We start from the raw sequence: 13,050 nt of genomic DNA, 5'->3' as shown, positions 1-13,050 counted from the left end.
ACCTCCCTAAACCCACAATTCTTTGAATCCCTTCTCAAAGTGATGTGTAAGTAAGATCAGAAAATACATATCCTAAATTAATAATGAGCTCGTACAGAAGACTCCAGATGTAGGGCAGTAGTAGTAACCACTCTAATTTATTAAATAGAACAAGAGGCACGTTTCCCTAAGAAGTGCAATGTCTAGTGAAGGTGAGAGAACCCACAAAATTCTGAACATAAAATGTGGCAAGCCTTGTGGTAGTTCCGCAGTTTGAGGATTGAGGGGGAAAAATCAACCTGGTTATTTCTGGAATTGGAGTAAATGAGGTGGAAAAGGAGTAATAGGTTGACAAGTACACAGAAGGTGAAAAGATGAGAGCAAGCAGCTAATTAGCACATGGAAGACAATCTTGCTTAAAAAGAAAGGAGAAATTGCAGAGAGCTTTTTCCTGACTTATGTTGCCTTGACTGTATGCCTTCATGTGTATTTAAAGCTCTCCTTGCTTTGATCACCAGCTCACATGAGTCTCTTTTCCAAAACTCAAAATTGGAAAGAGATGGGAAACCACCTTACTGACTTAATTCAAGCATAGGGTTACTTTTCCATGGTTTTTACATATGAGAGTAGTCTTCAATAAGCCTAATTTTGCAAAGAAAGTGATGCAGCTATACTAGTATGTTGTTTACAGTTATTTATCTTCTGCAGTTCCAGATGCCAATTAATGAACTATAGCATCATTGTGCTGTAAATTTCAAAATATTTTTTTTGTTTGTTTTAAAGGCATGTGTTGTCTTGACCATCCAGATTAAAAATGTGTGTGTGTTTCTTTGCTTTTTATTTTTATGAGCTGTTTCAATGCCTGAAATCAAAAAGCTCTTTCAGGGAGAAGTTTGAATAAAAGGTGAATAAAATTGGTGCATTGGTCTGCATGCAGTGAGTCATGTGCCCCTATTTCAAAATACAGAAATTAGCTGGTGATGTAAGGTGACAGTACACTTGGACAGTATTGGCATCTTACATCTCACTTATGTGAAGTTTTTGTTAAGAAACCAACATTTCACTAGTATCAGCCAGGTTTAATGAATTGTTTTCAGTGGGTTTTCAGTAAAGGATGTAAGTGGTTTTATCTGTTTTATCCTCAAAATGAGTCAAAACGTTTATTTTGGAAAATAATCTGAACATCAGTTTTTCAATGTGATTATGGCTTATGAACAGTGCCAATTTCTATGTTAAGACTGCTGATGAGATAGGAAATGTAAGGTTATTTTTCTTAAGCTGTTAAATGGAAGGATTTGTTTAGTTTTGTTTTCTGGTCAGTTAATTTACATGACGTTGAACATAAGAGATCAGTGCTTTCTCTGGAGACAAGATAGTCCATGCTATTTCAAACTGTGCTAGGTATCTCTCTGTGAGTCATGGCCTGGGTATCTACTTCTAGGTATCCTAAATTTACTTGTCCTCACCTTGAGAGGAATCCCATTGGAAAAAAACAACAAAACAATAGATACAAACAGGTCTTTCTTTTAGTGTGTGCTCTGTTTGAGAGTGCACAGACATGTTAAAATAGGAGGGCTAAAAAGCTCTAGAGCATGTTTGAAATGTTGCAGTGAATGTTGAGACTTCACCAGGGTAAAGTGCATCATGCATTGGCAGGTCAGATGTAGAAACACAATGGTGGTCATAATGCTCATCACACGTACTCATGTGCTTTATTATTTTAAGTTACACTCTTTTGTGCCTTCTTTTTGCACAGGTTATCTGGATTTCAGCTTCCATCATCTATTGTGAGCACAGGATCTATCCTCACCCTCTGTTTCACCACAGATTTTGCTGTCAGTGCTCAAGGCTTCAAAGCTGTCTATGAAGGTAAGAACTCTTTTCCTATCACGTGTTTGTCCTACTTGATACATGTTTTTCATGTTGAAATGTGATGTTTCTGTTTTAATTGTTTGGAGTTTGAATCATGAGTGAATATTGCATAAACTTTTTTATAGTTTATTTAAATGGTACTGCGTCACAGCTGTAAGTAGTCTTGATTTTGAAATTTAAATTAAACTCATACTTTAATATCTGCTGGAGTTTTTAGTCAAATCTGTCAGGCTTTGAAAGCAGGACAAAAAACATTGAAATGGTTTTCTTATTTCCTAAATAATTTTTTTGACAACTTCTTTGAGCAGTGTTTAACTTAAGGGCTATAATGATAAAAATGAGAGTAGATATAGATACAAACTGGTCTTGAAAATCAATCACTGATTTCCTTGTGGAAAACTAAAACAAGATAAATGAGAACAATAATACATGTAAATTTTAAAACAAAGCAAAGAAAAAACAACCCCTAAATAGTTGAAAACTGGCTCTGCGGAAGATGGCTGCACAGTTCTAGGGGGAGAAAGTAAATAACAAGGTCAAGCATTTCATGTACTCTAGTGTCTACTAAGAATTAAGCTCATAAAGCTGGACTGATACCATTTCCTTATTACTTTGGGTTGTACAAAAGGCTTTATGAGATCTGCAACCCTTTGTTTGGGAAAATTACCAGATACAGTGGCATTAAGTCAGTCGCTTAGTGTTGCTGGATAATGAGGGTGTCCGGAGGGTAACTTCACAGGAAATGCAGGGCTTTGAGTAGCAGAAGTTTCAGAAAGCTTGGTTTCAGATTAGTTTCATATGTATAATCCTTTGAAAGTGTTTATTCTGGAAAAGCTGCCTGAAGCCAGTGAAGTGACAGAATTTAAAATTTTTATTACAGGGTTGATGTAGAAACTTGGAATCTAGATGATAGTATGGTTTGTAGCTATTTATTAGGAGTAGCAGTTGCAAGTGTATAAATCCATTACATTGGTCACCACTTCTAGGAAAAAGTCAAAGTAACTTAGAGACCACAGGTATCTTCAAATGCTCGGGTAAGCTTTTATCATTTTTCTCCTAGAAATATTCATAGTCCCTTGAAACTTTACTGCCCTTTCTTGAGTGTACCTAAGTCTATTCCATATTGATGCTTAGCTTTGTTTCATATTTGATTAGTGTTTTGAAACCACAGAGTTTTTAAGTATCTTTTGAATTCAGTCTCCTCACTGAGTGGGTTATATAGGTGAGAAAGATAGAGGCATAGGAGGTCTCATGACTAGCTCAAATTTCTTTGTTTTGAGCTTTCTCTGTTTGGGATGGGTAGCTCGGCAGTATGTCTTTCCTTTGTAGCTTTTCCTGCCTTGGCTTTGGCAGACAACACTGTTACCTGGTAAGTCAGCTAATCAGTCTTTTTTTAACTGAAATGTGAGGAAAGGCTATGGAAGTTTCATTTTAATAGTCTTCATAAGCTTGAAAAGGAACATCAGAAGTCATGAACACACCAGGACCTGTTCTTGTCACCTCAGTAGGAAGTTGCTTTCTACATACCTGAATTACTCTCGTCTAACAGACGCATGCGATAGCATATTTCATCCTTTTATGCAGTCTGAGCAGTTTGTTTTTCATATTGAAAAAGACAGTGAAGAATGCTAAAGGACAGTCTCTTGACTGTCAATGTAAGAACACATGCACAGAGCCACAGGCTGTAATATAATGACACTTCCTGCTGGCCTACTTTCTTATAAAAACCCCAGCAAGAAGAGCTGTAATTAACAGTGACAGATAGGACCACTTTCTGGTTAAACAACACTGCCCCCGTTCAGATTTAGTGCTGTAAACCTGGTGTGGCCCATGAGCTTTAAATTGACTTCAAAATATGACATCCAACTCCAGAAGAAATGGTGAATGTCACTTGGGTGACAGTGTCTCAGTGTGCAGATAGGTAGTGGGGACTTGTGGATTGGGAAGGATTTGTAGCAGTGAGTGGTTAGATGTTCTTTATGGAGGCTTGGGGTGATTTTGCCAGTTAAGTTACTGAAGCCCCATAGTTTTAAGAACTCCTGTAGCAGTTCCCTAAACTGCTTGTTATGAATAGTGACCCCTTCTGGCTCCTATGCTATATATGATTTTGTGTGAAGGCATGTGATAGCTTCCTTTGGGACAGGGAAATACAAACCAGTTACTGGAAGCCTTTGTAAGCTCTGCCAACTACCCATCTCTAAGCGTGTTTGCTTCTGCTGGAAGTACCTATTTATCCCTGGGTTTAGCCAGCTCTTGTAATTCTTCTCTTAAGTGCATTGCTGTTCAGTTGGAAGCATGGGGAGCATTGAAGTGCTACTGACTGCTGATGTCGAAGAATTTGGAACACTATGAGGTTGTAATCCAGAGCTTGATAAACAGTGTTTTAAACATCTTGAATGGCGATAAGCTTTGACTGCATTATCAGCTGGCAAGGACAGTGTGTTTAAAAATTCTGTGGTTTGTGTTGGTTTTGTTTTGTGGTGTTTTTATGATACCTGGGGACGTGATCTGTAACAGAAATTTTGATGTATAATTAGAGAAGTCAGAATTTCTCAACATTTGAATGTTGCAAACAGACAAAGCATTGGGGGAGGGGGGCGGGGAAAGCCTTGCAGCGCTATGAGAGGGAATCATTCTGGAACTATACCACTCATCTTACAGTAGCAGATGAAATAGGTATGAGAAAAAGTCAAATCTTAGGACTAATGAAGGAACTAATTTATATATACTTTCTGGGAGACTGCAACACTAGTATTTTTTTCAGGTCTTGTGACAGGCCACTCTTCTGAATAGAAAAATTTCATCTAATAAGGATTGTTACTTTCATGTAATTAAAAAAGTAGATTGATTGATGAATGTCTTCAAAGTTAGCTCTGCTACTGAAAGTCAGTATTTTAAGTGTGATCATGTGGGGAAAAAGCTGGTGTTTTGACAATTCTTATCTCTCAAAAGACTTAATACTGGTCTAGATTCTGTGCTTCTCCTTTTGCCGAGAAAAGCAGCTTCTGTTTGGAGGTTTTTGCTGTCTGCAAGATAATCTTTTTAATTTAAACTTCCTGGTAAATGACAGTAGGGTGCTGGACCAGGAAAGAAGGCATATGAACCACTTGAAGACCTAACAAACAGCCTATGAAGTTAAACCCACTGAGATTCTGATCTGTGCATTTTATTGAGTGTATTCTTGATTTATGATCTCACTTCCTGTGCAGCAGTGATAGAATCAGATTGTTTGTGTTTTTACAATCTGTAGAGCTATGAAGCTATGAAGCACTAGGATGCTCTAAGCCCTTGAAGATTACTTGTGCTTGCCTGACTTAGCCTGCTGTCACCCATATACCACGTGAATATTAAAACTTGATGAAATATGATATTTGTGGCAGTAGACCAGCAAGAACCATTTAGTTTTAACATGTCACTGATGTGTTTGGGCAGTTGCCGAGTTTCTAGGCTGAAATGTAGGTTTCTTTACTGTATCAGTGCTTCACCAGATTTATATGTTGATTTCTGATAATACCTAGTGTTTTTACTTGATAATTCTTACAGCTTCCTCAGTGATCACTTCAGCACTCTCAACTTTTGGTACAGATGGAATCTTGAATTAATTTAATTCCCAGAATATAGGAATACGTATGCAGTTTTCATATGCATCTCTATAGCAGGGAAAAGTACTATAATTTTCAGAACCTGCAAGTTCAGTTTATAGAATTTGTCAATTTATTTAACCTGTCATTTATTTACTATCATTGTTGTGTAATTAAAACCAAGTTTTCAGCACTGGGATTGGGGAGTTTCTGTAATTTGTGGTGGTTGTTGGTTTTTGTTTTTTAATTGACTTTGCTTTACATCATGTAAGACATACTTAGGCTTTGCCGGTTGTGCATGGGGAGAATACGAAAGTGCTCATGCAATTTTGTTTAATTCCCTGTAAAAATCAGTAAATTCCTATTTTCTAGAATGAGGTTAAGGACCTTTTTTTTTTTTTTAACAAAAGGTACTCTGAGGCCTACAAACAGAAGTAAAAATTAAGCACTGCTTTATCAATATAGTAATTTTCTTTGGAAAGTCAGAAGTATTCCTCCTGTATAGAATACTTGCAGAACAACAGTCTTTAAATGACAGCAGTATCTGCAGTGTTACACACACATACTTAATTTATGTATGGTGAATTGTTATGTGACTTGCTTAACAAAGTAGTGTGCCCTGCTATTCAGGGAACCCAGTTGTTAAGTGCAGAAAATTCAATAAAAGTAGAAAAGCTTAATTCACAGTACATTGTTAGTCATCAATGTAAAATGAAATGTCACGGGTTTTAGCTTATATTTTGCTGCTCCAGTGCCTGCCAGTAAACAACAAACTACCCATAAATGTTAACAATCCTTGGTTCATTTTAAGCAATTTCAGTTTTCTCTTTGTGTGGTGTTTTTTGTTGTTTCCAACCACATTTTGTAATGAAGAATTGGTGGACGGTGTTTAAATAACAAGACAGATGTACTGGACTTGATATGTGCTAGTTCCTTTCCTTGACCTCTGTTCTACAGCAGCAGGTTTTCTTTGCCAAAGGAAGAGCTCTTGCACATCCTTGTATCCTACCTGCCCTCAGGGCATACTTCCTTTTTTCATTTGTTCTTGAGTTCTTAAAGCTTTCTGCTCACACCCAGCATTAACATTTATACTGGCAGTCACCTCATCCTGCCTTATGCATCCCTGAAGCTTCTTTTTAAATCCGTTTCAGCATCAGCAGCAGAAAGTAGAGATACATTTTCACAGTATGTCTTTGAAGACATTTTCTTTCTCTTTTTTTTTTTTCTCCTTTTCCGTTGCTGCTCCTGACAGTCTCCCTGAATGTTTGTTGTTTGGTGTGGTTTTCTTTTTTTCTTTTGATTTTATGGCTCAATCTTTGAACTATTTAAACCAAACCAAAACAAAATTGAAAGACTTTCCCCAACAGCTTGGTAATATTAATATCTTGTATTGATTCAGTGAGTTTACCAAGATAACTTTCCCAAGACTGTGATTTTGCCTGTCAGTGTGAACTCGATCAAGATAAGACCTCTGGGCTCAAGCTAATGTTCCTTGGTTTTTGTTTCCCCTCAAGTACCAAAATACCTTTCCTGCACAGTTTTAAGAGTGAAACCCTGCTTTTCACTGCATCAGCACCTGACAGTGCTTGCTGCTTGTCAGCGAGTTTAACTGTATTAGTTAATGGCTGTTTAGTTCTCCCAGTAAACTGTGGTACAGTGGTAAGAGTTGTTACTCTCTAGGAATGGGCATGTTCAAAACAAACTGAATAATCTGAGAGTAGGAAGCCAAATTGGCAAGAAGATAACTTTTGTGTGATTCCTATGCCTAATGAACAATCCCCTGCTATTCAGTGTGAGATAAGTAGTCTCCTGAATCTTCAGCCATTACCAGCCAACTAGTATGGCTTAGTCATAGGTGGTGTTCTACCTATTGGAATATATTTTACTTGATTGTTCCAGTTATCTGAACTGTTGAATATGACTCCTGAACCTCAGTGAAAGAGGTCCAAGGGTTATAACAAATATTTGTGATGACATTGGGAGCTCTGTAGTTCTCTTCTGTTGTATAGTTTTTGGGGAGGATTTTGCTTGTTGAACCCAAATCTGTAAGTATTTCCTCCTCTACTGTGATATTTGGAGAAAGAAGCAGTGTAAATTTTAATCCGAGCTTAATGTCTTTCAATGTTGAAGACGCAAACTACCTTTTTAGCATTTCTTCATTAAGAAAACAAAACTAACATTAACATTGTAGTAAATACAGGTGTTCTTGTAATCTTGACAACTGTACGTCTTAACTAGCAACTTTACCATTGGCTCTTAGTGTAATTGGTCATTACTTCTGTTAATAGAGTAGGGTTTTTTTGTGTGTGTGTTTTTAAATGCTTCTTCCTTAATGTTTTTGTAGTTTATTCTTTTCAAATTAATTTCAGTATAGATTTTCTTCTTTGACTCGAAGTCCTTAAAAAAAAATTCTTAGTGTATTTTCATAAAAGTAACATCTTTTTGGAATGATACAGTCTGAATGACTGTTGATGACATACAGGAAAGAAATCATAATGCAGTTAAAAATAAAGCTATTTCATGTGTCAAAACATGACGTGTAGCAGCAAAATCTCAGGGCAGAAGAGGTCTGGCAGTGCTGTGAGAGTATTCTGTGTGATCTCTGTTAGCTGATCCAGAATATCAGTGATTTAGATGTCAGAAGAGTTCACTTCATCAATAATGGCTAAATAAAAATACTTCTAAGGCTACATGCATTCAGAGAACTTAAGAAAAACAAAAGTTATTTTCTGAGGAGAGAGAGGTGAAATACTCTGCCAATGCTCTGAAGTGTGTGAATAGATCTAAATCTTGCTCTGAATGGCTGAATTTATGGGAGACTGAATTTTATTGGTAGAGACAAGTGATGACTGCACTCTTATGCATTCTCTTTTCAGTCTTTAGTACATGAAGAGATAGTGCATAGAAGAAATAACTGTACTTAAAACAAGTATACTCTACAGCTTTTTGGTAGTTATGAGGACTTACAGTGAATAGCTTTATCAGTTAAAAAAGAAGTGAAATTCCTTCACCAGTAAAACACTTCAGAGTTGCATTTCCATGATATTCAAAGAGCCAGGAGTCAGGAATCTTGGATGTTATTTCCTAAACTGCCCACAGTGAGAAACTTCCCAATTGGAAGTTCTAGGAAGTTCTTTCCTAGAAAAAAAAGCACTGTAATGAGAGTAGTTGTGATGGAATAAACTCTACTTGAATTGGAAAAATAATATTAAAATTAATGGCTATAGAACTCGTCATCAACCAGTGAATTTCATATCTAATGGAAGAATTATTTTGCTATAGCCTTGCCCTTTATATTAGTCCAATTATAAGCTGTGATGGCTGTTACCTACTTTACAGCTCTCACCCAACTCAATCCCTAATGCAGAGACAACCTTTGTGTGTGGCTATTAGCCCTTAGAAAAGGAATTATATGTCTTAGAGTAGGTTCTTGGAACTGTCTTTTTGACTACCTCTGATTCTGGAAGGGATTATTTTGTGATTTATTGATCCATTTAAGAACTATATTCATTGTCATTGATGCATGAACCGGTAGCAAACATAATGTCGGTGGTTCATACCTTGTAATCATTTTGTGGGCTTGTATCCTCCCTCCACAAAACTGTGCTCCTGTTTGAGATCACAAACACAACAGGAAAATGACTTGGTGAAAGCGGGCTTCCTAGAGGAAAATACTGAGTTGCTTATCTCTGCTACTATGAGGTGGCAGTTCTAAACCAGAACAGCTCATTCTAGTGCAGAGAATCAGAGTCGTAGTGGGATTGTTTCCCTCTTTCTTTGTAGCTAAGTAACTTGGTACAGAGGTTTGTTTTCTCTGCTGCTGAGTATTGAGATTCTGGTGAATCTAATCTACATCCTCACAGGTCATCATCCCAGCTATACTGATATTAATACCCTGCTTAATGCTTGTTCTTATCTGCCATCATAGTATGTGTTTGTATGACTAATATTAACTTCTGAAAAATATGTCAAAGAATTTTTTTTGCAGTGTCAAAATTTCTTTAGTGCAGTCATTGCCCGATTTGAATCGGTGTGATGTTGTTATGGTTTAAGCCCATGTCCTGGGTTCAGCAGTAGCAGTCATGTTTCTCCTTTGTGGTAGCTGGTGCAGTGCTGTGTTTTGACTTCCAGCCTGGGAACAATGTTGGTGAAACTGATGTTTTCGGTTGTTGCTAAGTGATGTTTACCTTGACCAAGGACTTTGTGAGGCTCGTGCTCTGCCAGGGAGGAGGGGAAGCCATGAGGAAGCAGAGGCGGGACGCCTGACCCAGGCTAGCCAGGGAGGTATTCCATACCACAGCACGTCATGCCTGGGGTGGGGGGTAACTGGGAGTTACCTGGAAGGACACGGGCTTCCAGGTGGAACTCGTTTCTTGGCTGGTGGTATCGTATTCTCTTCCCTTGTTATTTTCTCTTGTTGTTGGTAGTAGCGGTGTGATTTGTATTGTACATTGGTTGCTGGACTGTTCTTGTCTCAACCCTTAGGAGTTGCACTCTTTCGATCCTCCTCCCCATTCCTCTGGGAGTGGGGAAGGGGAGAGCCCTGGGGAGGGGGGACCATCCTCGATTGCTCTGAGCCTGGCACCACTCACTGGGAGTGAGTGAACAAGCTGTCTGGCTAGGGTTTAAACCACAACAGTTTTTTTTGGCGTCCAATGTGGGGCACAAGAGGTTGAGATAAGGACAGATCTGACTGGATTAATAGTCACTTGTCACAATACTGATTTATTGGCTCTCAAGGTTGTTCCTCTTGATCTCACAGTTTCACTATATCATATCTTACTTCCATCCGGTATTTGCTGTATTAGTGTTTTTCAAGTGTGGGGCTTGGGCTAAGGTTTTTGTCTCATTGTACTTTATGGTAATGACTTGTAATACAATAGAATCATTGATCATGAAACTGATCTGGCTTATGTTTCCAGTGTGGTCACCACCTTTATACTTTGGGAGGTATATAATAGAAGTGCTTAGCAATTACACATCTTTTTTCTCCTTCTCAGGTGCTCAACCTGTGAAGGAGACATCCTTTTACCCTCCCAGTCATCCCCCCAGACTATTTACATTTGAGAGTTTTGAAGCTTTTGAATGGCCTTTTAATGCTGTTGAGACTTGTTTGCTGATCATGATGGGAATCACCATGCTAGCACTCATACAGAGTGTGTTTTGCCCTTGACTGATTTCAAGAGTTAAGCAGAGTCAGGTTTGTGTCTTGTCTGGGGTCAAATGACGATGTAGGAGGACCAAGAGATTTTCCCTGAGGCTGGACAGCCATGAGTGGCAGGGCGTGGGGGATAGTATGGGCAAGTATCTAGGTAAGTGGGCCCCTCCAGTACTTTGGAATTTCACTACCGAACAACTGCAAAATCCAGAAGAATTAGTAAAACACTTAAATGAGGTGTGTGGTCATTCTGGCCGTACCAGAGATGGACAAATCATGGCAACGTGCTGGGGCTTGGCCTATGCTTACAGGGCCTTGTTCAACACTATCCAGCACCTTCAAAAGGAAAAGAATGTCGGTGGATCTGAGGGCAAAGCAACAGTCAGCACAGCTACTCCAGCTCCAGGCACAGCAGCTTCACCACCCCCAGCGACAAGTACAGTTGCTACGCAAACTTTGGCTGCAATGAACAGCACAGCTACTCCAGTGGCAAGTACAGCAGCTGCTCAAACTTCGACTGCAACAGACAGCGCGGTTACGCCAGCTCCAAGCACAGCAGCTGCACCACCCCCAGCAACAAGTACAGTCGCTACTCAAACCACAGTGATAATCACTGCAGCCAAACCAGAGGACCAATTCGTACCAATGGTAGGCAGTTAAGTACCACACAGCCACTTGTTCATTCCCCACCAGTAGGATGGGGGAGAGAATCAGAATGGGAAAAGAGAGCAAATTCATGGGTTGAGATAAAGACAATTGAACAGGTAAAGCAAAAGCTGTGCATACAAGCAAAGCAAAAGCTGTGCATGCAAACAAAGCAAAACAAGGAATTATTTCACTGCTTCCCATTGTCAGACCAGTGTTCATCCATCTTCAGGAAAGCAGGGCTCCATCACAGGTAATGGAATATTTACATGGGAAGACCAGTTCCATTGCTCTGAACATCCTGAAGCAATGGCAGCTCTGGCCAAACTCCACCCATCCGACTTTCATTGTATGGTATGGGATCCCCTTTTGATCAGTTGGGGTCAGCTGTCCCAGCTGTATCCCATCCCAGTTCTTTGTGAACCCCCAGCTGACTCACTGGCAGGACAGAAAAGGCCTTGATGCTGTGTGAGTACTGCTTAGCAGTTGCTTAAAATATTCCTGTGTTACCAACACTGTTTTCATCACAAATTCAAAGTGTAGCCCCATAAAAGCTACTGTGAGGAAAATTAACTCTATTGCAGCTGAAACTAATATGGATATTTAGCAGGGGAAGGCTGGCTTTGCTTTATGAAGTGCTGCGGTTCTTCTACTCGGACTTTAATTTTCAAAGTTAAAATATATTCTCTTAATGCGGCAACTGTTTGAGAGACAATGTCAAAACTCCCATAATTCTGTAATTGTGTTGGATTTTTTTTTTCAATTCAATCATATAAGGACTATATGGAACATATCTTTTCTCCAAGTGCTTTTCTGAAACAAGCCATACAACGTGACTCAACAGAGCTGGCATTTTTGCTTGTTTATTTTACAGTCAACTGGGATGGGGGGGAATAACTTCATAGCCTTCCAGATTTGCTGGAGCTAAGATTTCAGTTCAGTTAAGTAGCCTGTGTCTTTCCCTGCCTGCATTCTAGGTTTATTTTAAACAGCAACTGCTGCCAAATACCAGGATGACAATAGTTAAAGGAAGAGCCTATATTCTGTTAAGGCTTCATTTTCAGTTCTGAATATGGTCTTTTTCTCTTTACAAATGTGAAAATTAAAATGTTGTCAGTGTCTTGTGTGCACTGCCAAATTATTTGGAGTTTCTCAATGTAGTTATCCCCAGACTTCTATCTGGCTGAAGAGTTAAATCCTACTTCATTTTCTAATTATCATATATGTACAGTAGTGTTTACCTCAGAATGGTCCCCATTAATGATATTGCCCCAGACACATGAAACTGACACCTAGCTTTTAATGAACTTGGAAAAAGTCCTACTGTGGCTTTCTTGATTTCTGATCTCATTTGTAATGGAAGTTATTTATAAAGAAAGTTATTTATTCTGTGTTTGGTACAAAGGAGGGAAAGCTGTATTGGGGTTTACATCTCATATAATGCAGGGCATTTTCTGCCATACCAGTCTGATGTGTGGTTCCCAGTAGTTGTCATAGTGCAGGGTTTTTTGATTTTTATTTATGCTGTTGTCCTTTATTTAAAGTAGTATCACTCTTTATTATGAAAACTATATTTCTGTTTTTAAAAAGGTCCCTGTGGCCTACTAAGCATTAGAGTTGATAACTACTTCATGTTTATTACAAATCTGCTTCCACTGGCAAAGATGGCTTACAGCTTTTATATCTTTTTTTTTTTTTGCAGAATAAACCAGAAAAATCTCTATTTAATCTAGAATAATTGTCTGCAGATTTTTATTCCTTTGAACTGGCAAGGGGTGTAGGCTGTTACGGGGTTGAATCGATCATGAGCAGGGA

The 13,050-nt window shown here is 38.6% G+C and overlaps 1 protein-coding gene across 1 annotated transcript in view; it reads left to right on the top strand.

Annotated features, from left to right (window-relative positions):
• LOC130601751 (CUB and sushi domain-containing protein 1-like) overlaps window positions 1-13,050 on the top strand; it is a 577,589-nt gene that overhangs the window by 337,743 nt on the left and 226,796 nt on the right. Inside the window, exon 3 of the mRNA XM_057414031.1 lies at window positions 1,736-1,848. Coding sequence (XP_057270014.1) covers window positions 1,736-1,848 — 113 coding nt within the window. The remainder of the gene's footprint in view (window positions 1-1,735; window positions 1,849-13,050) is intronic.

The sequence above is a fragment of the Pezoporus wallicus genome, unplaced genomic scaffold (genome assembly GCF_028554395.1).
Source record: "Pezoporus wallicus isolate ANWC-B61680 ecotype Strahan unplaced genomic scaffold, APGP_CSIRO_Pwel_v1 contig_6428, whole genome shotgun sequence".
Lineage (NCBI taxonomy): Eukaryota > Metazoa > Chordata > Aves > Psittaciformes > Psittacidae > Pezoporus > Pezoporus wallicus.
The sequence above is the reverse complement of the archived record's forward strand: the minus strand, read 5'-3'. Positions and strand labels throughout refer to the sequence as shown.